Source organism: Pararge aegeria, chromosome 4 (genome assembly GCF_905163445.1).
Source record: "Pararge aegeria chromosome 4, ilParAegt1.1, whole genome shotgun sequence".
Lineage (NCBI taxonomy): Eukaryota > Metazoa > Arthropoda > Insecta > Lepidoptera > Nymphalidae > Pararge > Pararge aegeria.
The window spans coordinates 13540186-13554724 of record NC_053183.1 but is presented as its reverse complement, the minus strand read 5'-3'; the positions used below and the strand labels follow the sequence as shown (position 1 = coordinate 13554724).

Below are 14539 nucleotides of genomic sequence, written 5' to 3'. Positions count from 1 at the left end.
GTTGCTCCAAAAAATATGTTTTAAGTTTGCGCTTGTAGTTTTCCTAGGATACCGAGGTACGATCATATATTCTGTAATTTTATTAATTGACATAAAAGACTGACTATTTTTTTTATTACAGGCAGTGGGCATCAATTTTCTATGTCATATTATGAATGTAAGTTAAATTTTTAATTTTCTGAAAGTAAACCTGGTTCTTACATCCTTCAAGTTAATTTACCCGAGGTAAGTAAAGATGCTGCCGCTTAACGGTTTCCAAGTCGTCCTGTAATGGAACAGTATATCCTTACTAATATAAATGCGATAGTGCGTTTGTTTGTTTGTCCTCAATCAACTTGATTTTTGGCATAGAGGTAGATGAAAGAATAGAAAGTAATATAGGCTACTTTTTATCGCAGAAAAACAAACAGTTCCAATGGGTTTTGTAAAATCCGTAATAAACGCGGACAAGAACTAGTGCTCAATATTAAAAATGAAGAAGTATATTTTAGAGATTTCCTTGAAAAGCGCAGCTAAAAAAAGTAAAAATAATAAGCAAGCTGAAAAGCCAGTGCGCAAGCTACGCTACAAATCTTCAAACAAGCTATTGAGAGATATATTTTAAAGGTTGCCTTGTACACGCATGTCCCCATTTATAAGCAATCCGGGCCCGTGATCAATTACGCCGAAACTTTCGTCTACACACATGCAATCGGTCGCTACGATCGCCTTGAATCGTTTGCATATGGACTTGGCATTCCAGAAACCTTGTGCAAGTAGAGTGTCCCTTTTTTTTCGATTACACTATAAATTAGCCCTGTACTGCAATCTCACCTGCTGGTAAGTTATGATGCAGTGAAGATGGTAACGGACTAACTTGTTAGCGCTATTCCTGGCAGTATATTAACATAATTTAAAACCACAGCGCTCACCACTGCACACACAGACCTCCCGGTCGTCAAAATACTAACTTGACAACACAAAATAATACTAACTTGTATAAATAGTAAGTATGTGCCTGTCACTTGCACCAGTATCATTTGCTAGATATTAACGATGATTTTTTATCGGTTAATTAAGAAACTCGTGCAAAACTTATGCGAGTGTACTTGTAGGTGGAAATGCACCACGATGCGATACGATCCGCTCAAGATTGTAAACTAAAATGATGTTGAAAAAGGGAAATCTGCTGAGTTTCTTACCGGCTCTTCTCGGTAGAATCTGCCTTCCAAACCGGTGATAAAGGCACTACTTGATCTCCTCCTCCTTTGATCAAAATTAAATACACAGATCTTGATCAATTACGCTGGGGCGTAACCTGCGATGTAGATATTTGTTCGTACACATGCAAGCCAACGCTTGCGATATCGCTTGCGAGTGCGACGGATAGTTTCATGATGCATGATGAAAACTTGGTATTCATCATGCATCTGTGCATTCTTCTTCTTCTTCATCTGTGCATTATTCCACTTGCTATTCTGTTGTATTTTTTGACTAAATTAAAAAAAAACTGTTTTATTTTTACAGCACACGATAATCGATATCATTCTTCTGATTTGGGAGGTAAGTTGAACTTTTAATTTTATAAAAGTTAACCTTGTATCGTCTGCGAGCTATTTTGCCTGAGGGTAAGTCACGATATAGCGCTTATCGATTTCTAAGCTACCCTGTTTTAATGGGACAAGAATATTACCCAATATTGAAAAGTACATGTAAAATCTATGTAAAATCTGTCAAACCATTTTAGATATTTCCTTGACTTTCCAGTAGTTTTAGCGCTTTTTGTGACAAAACTCCTCCAGGGTAGTAGTGCTGCGATGCTTATTTCTGCCGCCAAGCAGCATTGCTGTGTTCCTGTCTGTAGGTTCTGGTTGCCGTTATAATTATAGTTAAAGTCTACTCAGAACACAGGACGGCAATTTGTAGGACATGTTCTTTGCATGACCTGCTATTTTTTTATCCTACCAATAACTGAAAATTACCTATATTTAGAGCTAATCGAGACTAGACGTTTCAAAATCTATACTTATGGTACGGGAGCTAGCAACGTTTGAAAAGTAAGAATTTTAGGTCAGCTGATTTTGTGATATGTCGTCCTTCTTGCACTTTCGGTTAGAGTCTGGGCTGGCTGGCGGTAGCGGTTGCGTTCATTAGTGCACATCCTACCTGTCCAGGTAATAATCCTGGATTTTAAAAACATTTTAGAAGGCGTAATTTTTCATTTTTGTTTTTAAATAAGTCTACCTAACTACATTTTTGACCATGCTATGTGCCATACGCAATTTTTTTTTTTTTTCTGAATATTTCAAAGTATTTTATAATATCTGTAATTTTAATATAATGTTATTTAAAGAAAAGAAAAACTTTAAATACATTTGCCAGACATTAATTCGATTGTTAAGCCTTAAATTAAAATTAAAAAGTGAATTACACCGAATTCTTGGTGACTCTTAATGCATGCCATGCTTCCACGCAATAACCGGATGTTATTACACGCTAGCTTTTTTTCAAAAAGGCAAAGTTAAGCCTTTTTAAAATATAAGAAAATAAAGAAGAGAGAATATAGAAATAGGAAGAGATTGCTCTGATAGAAGAACGCCTCATTCTTAAACTGATTTGGAATAATATGACCAATTTATCTTTTATGCTGCTGATTTTGAAACTTAATACTCGCAGTAGAAGAGTAGAGACATGCCTACTCAGCTCTTTTGATAGGATACTTGGCAGAAAATTTGGGAATTTGACTTTCGAGCTTGTGTTTATAAAAATGGCTGCAGGCTGGCTTGAAATCGTGCAGTCTTACTGAAAGCAGCCCTCTTCTGCTTGCCGATACAATAAACCTTGTTAGCTACAGCTTTTTTATTTTAGCAAGGGTCCCCCCTTGGACAATCGCAGAAATGCCATTTTTATAAGTTTTTGCGAATCGTTATACCAGGAGTACAGAAATAGGAAGAGATTGCTCTGATAGAAGAACGCCTCATTCTTAAACTGATTTGGAATAATATGAACAATTTATCTTTTATGCTGCTGATTTTGAAACTAAAAACTCGCAGTTGAAGAGTAGAGACATGCCTACTCAGCTCTTTTGATAGGATACTTGGCAGAAAATTTGGAAATTTGACTTTCGAGCTTGTGTTTATAAAAATGGCTGCAGTCTGACTTGAAATAGTGCAGTCTTACTGAAAGCAGAGCCCTCTTTGGCTTGCCGATACAATAACCCCTGTTAGCTACAGCTTTTTTATTTTAGCAAGGGTCCCCCCTTGGACAATCGCAGAAATGCCATTTTTATAAGTTTTTGCGAATCGTTATACCAGGAGTGCAGAAATAGGAAGAGATTGCTCTGATAGAAGAACGCCTCATTCTTAAACTGATTTGGAATAATATGAACAATTTATCTTTTATGCTGCTGATTTTGAAACTAAATACTCGCAGTAGAAGAGTAGAAACATGCCTACTCAGCTCTTTTGATAGGATACTTGGCAGAAAATTTGGGAATTTGACTTTCGAGCTTGTGTTTATAAAAATGGCTGCAGGCTGGCTTGAAATCGTGCAGTCTTACTGAAAGCAGCCCTCTTTGGCTTGCCGATACAATAACCCCTGTTAGCTACAGCTTTTTTATTTTAGCAAGGGTCCCCCCTTGGACAATCGCAGAAATGCCATTTTTATAAGTTTTTGCGAATCGTTATACCAGGAGTGCAGAAATAGGAAGAGATTGCTCTGATAGAAAGAGCCTCATTCTTAAACTGATTTGGAATAATATGAACAATTTATCTTTTGTGCTGCTGATTTTGAAACTAAAACTCGCAGTAGAAGAGTAGAGACATGCCTACTCAGCTCTTTTGAAAGGAAACTTGGCAGAAAATTTGGGAATTTGACTTTCGAGCTTGTGTTTATAAAAATGGCTGCAGGCTGGCTTGAAATCGTGCAGTCTTACTGAAAGCAGCACTCTTTGGCTTACCGATACAATAACCCCTGTTAGCTACAGATTTTTTATTTTAGCAAGGGTCCCCCCTTGAACAATCGCAGAAATGCCATTTTTATAAGTTTTTGCTAATCGTTATACCAGGAGTGCAAAAATAGGAAGAGATTGCTCTGATAGAAGAACGCCTCATTCTTAAACTGATTCGGAATAATATGAACCATTTATCTTTTTAAAATCCAGGATTATTACCTAGACAGGTAGGATGCGCACTAATGAACGCAACCGCAACCGCCAGTCAGATAGCAGTGGCGTGCGCTTCATAAATGCACAAAAGCACTGCATACCCTCAAAAATTTGTATTACTCATAAAGGCGAAGGACTTTTCCATTTTATGCCATTTTCCTTCTTTATGCATACCCTGGTCAAAAGCCCTGTGCACGCCACTGCCAGATAGCCCAGACTCTAACCGAAAGTGCAAGAAGGACGACATATCACAACATTAGCTGACCTAAAATTCTTACTTTTCAAACGTTGCTAGCTCCCGTACCAAGTGAATTGTATTTTGATGCTTTACTATAAGTCATGTACTCGGTTTCTTTATGTTCTTAATTCTGTGGCGTGGTTATAACTTATATTTGACGGCCGACTAGCGCAGCTGGCAGCGACCCTGCTTTCTGAGTATGGCCGTGGGTTCGATTCCCACAACTGGAACATGTTTGTGTGATGAACATGAACGTTTTTCAGTGTCTGGGTGATTATCTGTATATTATAAGTATTTTTGTATATTAATCATAAAAATAATTCATCAGTCCTCTTAGTACCCATAACACAAGCTGCGCTTACTTTGGGGCTAGATGGCGATGTGTGTATTGTCGTAGTATATTTATTTATTTCTTTTTTTATTAATAACATTAGTTGACCCGGGCAACTTCGTCTGCACCAATTCGGTTATTCCCATAAAACACGAATAAAATGACATTTTCTAAAAATTATTCCTAGCTAGATCGATTTATCACCCTCGAAACCCCCTAATAGTATACTAAATTTCATGAAAATCGTTGGAGCCGATTCCGAGATTCCAAATATATATACAAGAATTGCTTGTTTAAAGATATAAAATAAGATAAATAAAGGACTTGTTTTATTTCTTTTGCAGCTGACTATCATACTACTGGTATTGAAAGTAAGTTAAATTTTTAATTATATTATTATTCAAGTCCTCACGTTGATGGACACAGGGCGACACTTTAAAAACCTTACATGACCTGCGAAGTGTTTCTCTGTGTACCTACAGGCAGTGGTTTTCCACTAACCATCCGGTGGGTCATAGTATGTTAGATCTGACAATTATTATTAGTTTAAAAAGAGACAGTTAGTAGAAATTTAAATCAGCAAATCGCAAGTTAAACAGCCAGTGCATGCTAAATTTGTCATAGAACAAAAGCTCAAATAGCTAGAATTCCTGTCAGACAATAAATATTAGGTAATGGATATGGTTAAATACACAATTCAAAATACATTTATTTCAAGTAGGCCTAATATAAGCACGTTTAAAACGTCAAGTCTGTCTGTGTGTAGTGACTCTACCACCGGTTCAGAAGGCAGATTCTACCGAGAAGAAGCTGGCAAGAAACTTAGTAGTTGCTCTTTTCCAATATCAACAATTTAACCGTAAACCGTATAAAGTCTATTTTTACTTACCTGTCAATGTGAACAATCTTTTTGTTACTTTAAAGTTTATTATTTTTTTTTAAGAAAATTAATACATAGAAAAAAATGTCTTTTATTTTGTTTTTTTTTATTTATTAAAATACACTCGTTTTTAACATATTTTAAAACAAATTTGGCACTGAAAAAGTTTTAAAAAGACGATTGTCCGTTATAAGACAAGTGCGGTAAAGTAGTGTGTAGGTGTTATGTGTTACAGTTAAGTATTTACTTAAAGGGGAAAAAATAATTCTGTTTTAATAGTCATGCAATAACTCTTTTACGCTCTTCTTACCGATCTTTTTTGCAAGTTGTGGCGACCTTAAAGTGGGTTTATAATACAGTAAATTATGTTAAAGCATGTATAATTATTAATTTTAAATTGTAAATACCTGTTAATATATTAATAAATAAATAATAAGAAGTCATTCATTTTTTTTTCAGTCCAGGGAAACGGCGGTAAGTTGGAAATGTTTAAATTAAAGAATTATGGCTGCATTGTTCTTAAAGTCATCCATTAAGAAAGAAGGATTAAAACCACACCAATTGCATCCTTAACAACTTGCTTTTTTTATGTTTTAAATGCAGGACATACAGTCATACATATGTCATTCATTAAAAGGTACTCAACTTTGTATTTGTAACCGCTCTGGAAAGCTAAAAATATATTGACTTTTAAAAAATTGTGAGTTTTAACATTTGTGACATGAAATCGTGTACACAAATAATATTGAAGCATCAAAAACAACTTGCCAATCAAAAGCCTGTTCGATAACACATTAGTAGTGTTGGTCACAATACCACAAAATTAAGAACATACAGAATCCTTATTCAGACATTATTGCATGCAGTGCTTTGTATCCATCAACAGAAAAAAGGCCTCGAGCACACACTCGCGGCATGTTGCTAGCTCACAAACTTTTCCTATTTTTCCCATTTTATGGTAAACGTTTAGAACATCAGAGATAAAATAATTACTGGCAACTGCTAAATGAATTAAGTTACTAACCGCCTGTTCGCGAAACACTACTCAAGTGGAGTGGTTTTTGATGCTTAAATATTAGTCTTGTACGCACGATTTCTGTATGATCTTAATTCTGAGGTATACACTATGAAAATTTAAGTGTTCATACGTTATATACATTTCCTAGTTACTTACTATTCTTTTGTATTTATTTACAGATATAAAAAACTATTTTATTTTATTGCAGGCAGTGGACATCATTATAGTGGTTTTAAAAGTAAGTTATACCTACTTTTCAATTTATTAAAAAAAATCAAAATGCATTTATTTCAAGTAGGCCTAGTTTATAAGCACTTTTGGAACGTCAAGTCGGTATGTTTTTAGTGACTCTAGCACCGATTCGGAAGATAAATTCTACCGAGAAGAGCCGGCAAGAAACTCAGCAGATTACTCTTATCCAAAATTATTTTATTGTTTGACAATCTTAAGAAATTTTCTTATTTAAATTTATTTAAATTATTTATTTATTTATTATTATTTATTTAATTTTTTTTATTCAGAGTATCAGTATCCATAATAATATAACCCACTTTAGTGATAATCGTTATTAAGGGTGCACAATCTGATTAGAAAGGAAAGAAAGTCCTTGAGAATGTCTAATACCACAGAATTAAGAACATACAGAATCCTCATTAAGACATGCATGCAGTGCTTTGTGTCCATCAACAGAGAAAACGCCTCGAGCACACACTCGCGGAATGTTGCTAGCTCACAAACTTTTCCCATTTTTCCCATTTTATGGTAAACGTTTAGAACATCAGAGATAAAATAATTACTGGCAACTGCTAAATGAATTAAGTTACCAACCGCATGTTCGCGAAACACTACTCAAGTGGAGTGGTTTTTGATGCTTAAATATAAGTCTTGTACACACGGTTTCTGTATGATCTTAATTCTGTGGTATACTTACATTATGAAAACTTAAGTGTTCATACGTTATATACATTTCCTAGTTACTTACTATTATTTTGTATTGATTTACAGATATAAAATACTATTTTATTTTATTGCAGGCAGTGGACAACATTATAGTGGTTTTCAAAGTAAGTTATACCAACTTTTTCATTTATTCAAAAAAAAACAAAATGGATTAATTTCAAGTAGGCCTAGTTTATAAGCACTTTTGGAACGTCAAGTCCGTGTGTTTGTAGTGAATCTAGCTCCGATTCGGAAGATAGATTCTACCGAGAAGAGCCGGCAAGAAACTCAGCAGATTACTCTTATCCAAAATTATTTTATTGCTTGACAATCTTAAGAAATTTTCTATCTTGTGGGAGATGAGAACGTCAGCTTCCAAGCAGCCTTGTAGTAACCACGATTGATTAAATATGTTTTAATATATCGTTTAAACAAAGGTAAATGTTTTGTTTAATACCCAAACAACTTAACAATGGTTTTGTTTAACAATTGTAATTTATTAGTATACCTATTTCTATATTTTCTTTCGTTATGAAAGTTAATCTAGCTATTCTTCGAGCTAACCTTAATTGCAAAAGTCATGACCCCCCCACCCCCCCCCCCCCACCCCCCCCTGAGCTGGTTCCAGGACTTAGGTGGACCACTAATTGAACATAATTATTTTATTTATATATTTCGTCACCATACAGATTTTATGTAACTAAAAATTAGTTATTAATTCAATACTTTATTAATTCAATATAATATGATAACTTTGTATGGTGGCAAACGTTTGGGAATGAACGCAACGAAAATTTGAATTCTCTCGACTACTTAACGTCTAGCTAGACCCAACCTCAATCGGAATCGGAACGACTAAACTTCAACATATCATAACATAGTTCATAGTTTAAGTTAAGAAACTTAAATCTCTTTCTACCTTTAATGTGTTTATAAGTGTACCTTTATAAGTATTCTTAAAACTTATTGCTGTAAATTCACTAATTACAAGAAATAGAAAGTAATTATTTTTTCATTATTCCTGTGCGTGTGTTTTAACTTAAATGTTATTTTTGTTAGTTCTCTAAAATATTTTATTTCTTATTGTTTGGCAATTGAATTTATACGAGTATACTAAACCTACTTTAAAATTATGTTGTTGTTTTTTAATATTTTATGCTACGAGTATATACCGTTTATACTAAGTTATAAATTCTTAGTTTATGCACTACACACTTGTTGAACCCACCTCTTCACTCTTGCGGAGTTTTGCGTCATGCCCCTCGACATACCTCTAGCTGTAATGGCAAATCATTCACCACGGTTATGGAATATAAATAGGCTGCCTCATTCCGTGAGTGATAATTCTTCTCTGGATGTCTTCAAGAGAAGATGGCATTATGTACGTGTATATGTACAAGTTATTTAGGTTAAGTTTTTCAAGTGAAAGAATAAAAAACTTTAGGTACAGTACTTAGGTACATTAGAAGAAGAAGAAATACTTTATTGCACACAAACATCGAAATATACATAAAATATAGAATAAGCAACAGAACAAAAATTGTAGGCATGCAAAGGCGGCCTTATTGCTGAGGTATTGGCAACCTCTGGCATTAATACAATACCTACTTTTTACTCCTATCTATTGTCATCAAAATTAAATTATAAGTTCTCGAGTTGACCACGACTATGTGACCCCCTCCTGGTGCCAAAGCTGGATCCGCCCTTGCTGTCACAGACATTTAAATATAAAATAATACGTTTAAATACAGCACAATATTCATAAGTACATGTTAAGTTAAGTTTTTAATGGAGAAAATAATACGTTTTTATAAGTCTTAGTCGGTAATAGTAAAAACAATAGTTTTAACTTTTAACATTATTCTCTAACCGAATTTTGTTTAAGTAAAAAAAAATATAAAGCGGTGACAGCCCAGCAGTGGGTTTTTTCGAGGGGCCGAGTGCCCACTTCACTTTCGATGGGCCGAGTTTGAATCCCAGCACGCACCTCTAACTTTTCTAAGTTATGCGCGTTTTAAGTAATTAAAAAATCACTTGCTTCAACGTCGTGAGGAAACCGGCATGCCTGAGAGTTCTCAATAATATTCTCAAAGGTGTGTGGAGTCCACCAATCCGCACTGGGCCAGCATGGTGGACTACGGCCTTAACACCTCATTGTGGAAGGAGTTTGATATGATGATGATGATGATGAATTTTGTTTTCTCATATTGTGCCAAGTATAACTGGTCATATAAAGCAATCAATTTTTGTTACCATGTATAAATCTTTTTAAAATATTATAATATTCTTGCGGTCGGGTAACAAATATTTATATATTTATTTATTTATTTATAAAAGTCAATCAATACACATTTTTAATACAAAACTAAGGCAAACTCTAATTTTAGTTGGAGGCGGTGCAGAAAGCGGACTTTGTAACCAGTATAGTAAGTTCAAACTTTGTACATACCTAAAGCAATTCTACGTCAGCTATTTTACCTGATGCCATACGAAGAAGCAATGAGAGGCACAACTTATTTTCATATTACCAACCCAGCACTTTACACTGCTAAAATGTACCTACATTGCGTGGCGAATGGCTGGAATTATTTTTGGTGATAGTAAACGGGACTGCCAGCGTTTATTAAGGATCACTTGAACGATAAAAAAGCTTGGGTGTGAATTGCTCTAGCTTCATAGCTTAATAAAAATAAACTGTGAGATGGTGATAACAAAAAGAAAAAAATACCCGGCTAAGTTTGTTGTGGGCTCTTCTTAGACCAGGGCGCGTTTGGAACCCTCGAAGCTTTAGGTTTAAGTTGGCGTACGAAGTTATCACCATCCCCTTACAATTATGTAAACATATATGTATGAACGCTTCATAAGTGCCTGTGATAGGCCTACATGAATAAATAAATTTTGAGTTTTGAATTTTGAATTTTTCAAAGTGCTTTCCAAAGGAACGCATAGTGGAAAAGCAAACATCGCAAAAATCGCCATCACAGCATAAATCATAGCTGCCGTTCACATTCGAAACGAAAACTACCAAACTATGATTACATGTTGGCCACGGGATGTGACGCGAACTGTAAAGCGTCTAATAACTGAAACAATTACAGTACAAACTGTACTACCTACCACTATCCTTATTTCTGTCGCTATGCAGCATTGTTGCAATCACGACCCTGACGATCAGATTACTACTGACAATACTCCCTATCAGAACACACAATCAACCTCTGAACAGCGTCTTCGCCGACGAAGACGAGGTCCCCGACTTCTTACGTCATCCGTGGGCTCGCACCACGTTCTCGGATGCGTGCGGACTAATCACCGTCCGTAACCCTTTCACTCCAATCGTCGCCTGAGCCGAGGTTCAGCCTTACATAAGGTGCCCTCAGGCCGACGATCCTTTCGCTTCTTCGAGCCCTAGGGTTCAAACTCTTCCTGGCAGAGCCCCATTCCGAGGCTCACCAAAAAGCCCGCGTTACGCTGTTAAAATCATTAGGGATAATCAGGTACACACAATCCGGAAAAAAAAAAAAATTGTTGCAATGCAGTGTTCTGACCTGGAGGGCCTCAAGTTAATAGCGGTATCGTACCGCATGACGTGTTCCCACTTCCCTGCATGCCCTGCGAAGTGTTGCTCTGTTTATCACTTACCTGGATCTGGTGCGCTGGATTGGCTGGTGTTATTTTTTGGCATAGAGTGAGTTGAAAGAACGTAGAGTAACATAGGCTACCATTTATAACAGGACGGTGCCCACGGGATTTGTAATAAACACTGACTCTGCCGATCGGTGCACTCTTTTACACAATGTAAAGGAGCATTATCTATCGTTGTCAAAGTACATTTATCACTGTTTACTTATTATATTTATATTATATAAATATTTTGTATATATAGTATCTTCAAATTTTATTGTATTAGTATGTAGAATTTTGTTATTATTTAGATATATTGAATATCCTTAGTAGTTATTATGAAGTATATTGTACCTATATTTGACCTATACCACAATTAAATCATCTTACTCACATCCTGGGGTAGCTGGAAGAGATCTCTTATAGAGATAAGCTTTCCTTTGTACACTTCATGTATCTTATGTTCACAATCACAATGAATGGTACATAAATAATAAATAAATAAACGCGGCCAACGACTTGTATTTTCATACAATTGTTTCAGTCATTATAAACACGCTTTACCGGTCGCGTCGCGCGTCCCGTGGCCAGGCGTCAGCTAGTTATAACAATAAGAAAAATTGAAAAAACTACGTGATACATACATGTTTTATTTAAGATGCGAGCCATGAACCTACTCCACCACAACGTCCGATGGCCCCTATTGATCCTGGTTTGGTGGCAGTGTATCACCTGGAAGGGTACGAGTGGGCACTTGGTTTAATAAATGCCAGCGACGACACACTATTGTTGTGTAATTCGGGGTCGCAAGCCTACCTGAAGCTTTCCAAAGATGTTGATGTAAGTTTAAGTTGTAATCATGTTTTTAACCCCCGACGCAAACACGACGGGTGTTACAAGTTTGACATGTCTGTCTTTGGCATCGTATTTCCAGAACGGATGAACCGATTTTTATTTTATTTATTTTTTGTTAGGATGGTGAATTAGTCAGAAGTGTAGTTATGTTTGATGAAAATAGGTCCAAAATGACCGTCGCTACCACTTTTTTTCACAACTCCCTCAATATGGGTATGAAAGGGTTTGAATAGGAAATATATAACTTTTTCTAAAATCGGGGATTTTTAAATTAATATTCATATATGTCTTGAGTTCATTATAACGATCCCTAGCATATTAACACCCGACTTATGTTCACAGGTATCGTCTCATAGAGAAGGGTTTTGGCGCACCGCGCGCTCAAAATTCTATTTTTCTGATTTTTATAGACACCAATGAACGTTAAGCTTAATTTGCTATTATCAGCGGAAAGCAGGATAACCTGCACGTTGTAAATTTATAATTATGTTACAGTAATTTATTAAACACACTTTATTTGGACAGATATTTTATTAAATTGAATAGGTTTTATTAAAAATACGTTAATAATTATTAAGTATATAATACCTATAATAAATAGTTTTCAAGAAACAATTAAAATTATATTTGATTAACAACCAATGTTCATGAGTTTTGTATGACAGTTATATTACACCCATAGCCCTAATTGGTTTCCACGTGGCAACTTATCGGAACGCTAAATCGCTTTGCAATACGTCTTAGTCGGTAGGCTGGTAACTAGCCACGGCCAAAGCCTCCAAGTGGACCAGACCAGAAAAACGGTCAAACCGGTCTCCCACAGCGCTCGACACTCGCTCGTCCAATTGCTGGACACAGGCCTCGTCTCTCAGCTCAAGCTACAGCTTGATTCACGTGGTTTACTCTACAAGGTTCATAATCTCTCTTTTATGTATTGCCTAGCCACCTAAACGTGATAAAGGAGACTATGAGTGTTGGCCGGGGGCTTTAACATATCCGAAGAAGGAGAAAATACTATGCGTGTACCTGACCCGCTGCTTCGCCGCGCGCAACTTCACCGTCTCTGAATACCAAGCTAGTTCCTGCTTCGCGGGTAGCAGGTAATCACAAAATAATTACATGCAAATATTTGATAAGTTTTCATAATTGGAATACTAAGTTATCAAAATGTTCCAATTTTGAATTTGACAGCAGTGCCTATCGAAAGTATAACAACTTTATCTTCTTCGGAAAGGAAGTTCTACAATTATGAATTTAGTAATGGGGGATTTCGATTAAGGCAAAGAAAAGGAAATGCAAAGGTCGATCCCTATGCAGCCATCTACCATATTCCTACGCCATAATCATCGTCTGAAGCTCATCTGCATTGTTGATATTTTTCCAAATAAATAATTGATAGCTACCACCGCACCACGAGTAGGCGCAGTGGTTATGCCATTTACATTTTAGCTAGCCAAACCATCCCGTGTTCCAACTGTGTAGCCTAACAATCAAGTAACAGTTCCGCATGACTGCGACAGACAAAGATACCATATCCGCATAATAAATAATTAAAAAAATTGAGAAGTCATGAGATGCCGGTCTGATGTGAAACTTCTTGTTTTAATTGTGAGTCTCTGGCGTAATGTCTAAACGTAAATTTGACACCTCTTCATACAAGAGAACTGTCATACAAAAAATTATTGCTAGTTAAATATGAGCGCCTAGCGGGCTATTGATATTTTCATAAGTTGTCAATTCGCTTCAAGTTAGGTTACCTGTTATAATTTTGATGTTTACGTCGACGTCAAGAAATTTTAACATTAACATTAACATTAAAATAAAAAACTTGATGCATCGAAACTCAAACCATTTTGTCTACTCTACGCCTCTACTAGCACAGGTAAATATTACTCACTTGTAATAGGTACGCGTATACATAAATATAGGAACGATCATAATCGTAGAGAGTAAATGTTTTTTTTATTTAAACTATTATTATTGCTTTATTAATAACATGAAAACTGTTAACTTTCTTTATTCGACAGGTACATGTATGCTGGTGTTTGTTGTCAAGAAAGCGAAATCGACAAAAAACCTTAACTTTTGCTACGATGCTGCCGAGTTAATAATAACTTGTTACTTCCATCCCTACGTGTGTCAAAATAGAGGAGTTCAGTTATACAGACATTAGTAAAGATGTACTTACATTTGCAGTAACTCATTTGTTTCGTTCTTTCCGTGTTACTTTCATACCTGGTATCCCCTAAATTTCCCGTGAAACATTATGGAAAGTTAGGTAAAATACGGAAGCATAATTTATGAACCTAAACAGATATACTATCGATAAACCTAAGATAAATAGGTAAGTTTAAATGTTGACAGTGCATACAGTTAACATGTGTTGAAATATGTAGGTAGATAATCAATACATAATAATATAAAATCATAAATAAACGTCATATTTTACCTATTGCTTTTAATTACTCGCTTTAGTACCTGATACCCGATTCAGTAGAGAATTCTTTCAG

At 35.6% G+C, this 14539-nt stretch overlaps 1 protein-coding gene across 1 annotated transcript; it reads left to right on the top strand.

Annotated features, from left to right (window-relative positions):
* The first annotated feature begins 127 nt into the window (after positions 1-127).
* On the top strand, positions 128-14326 carry LOC120623280. Its single transcript, XM_039889222.1, has 10 exons — positions 128-157; positions 1507-1542; positions 5058-5084; positions 6053-6067; positions 6820-6849; positions 7646-7675; positions 9938-9976; positions 11833-12014; positions 12972-13129; positions 14057-14326. The coding sequence occupies exons 1-10, from the start codon at positions 142-144 to the stop codon at positions 14109-14111; spliced, it is 588 nt and encodes a 195-aa protein (XP_039745156.1). The 5' UTR covers positions 128-141; the 3' UTR covers positions 14112-14326.
* The last annotated feature ends 213 nt before the right edge of the window (positions 14327-14539 follow it).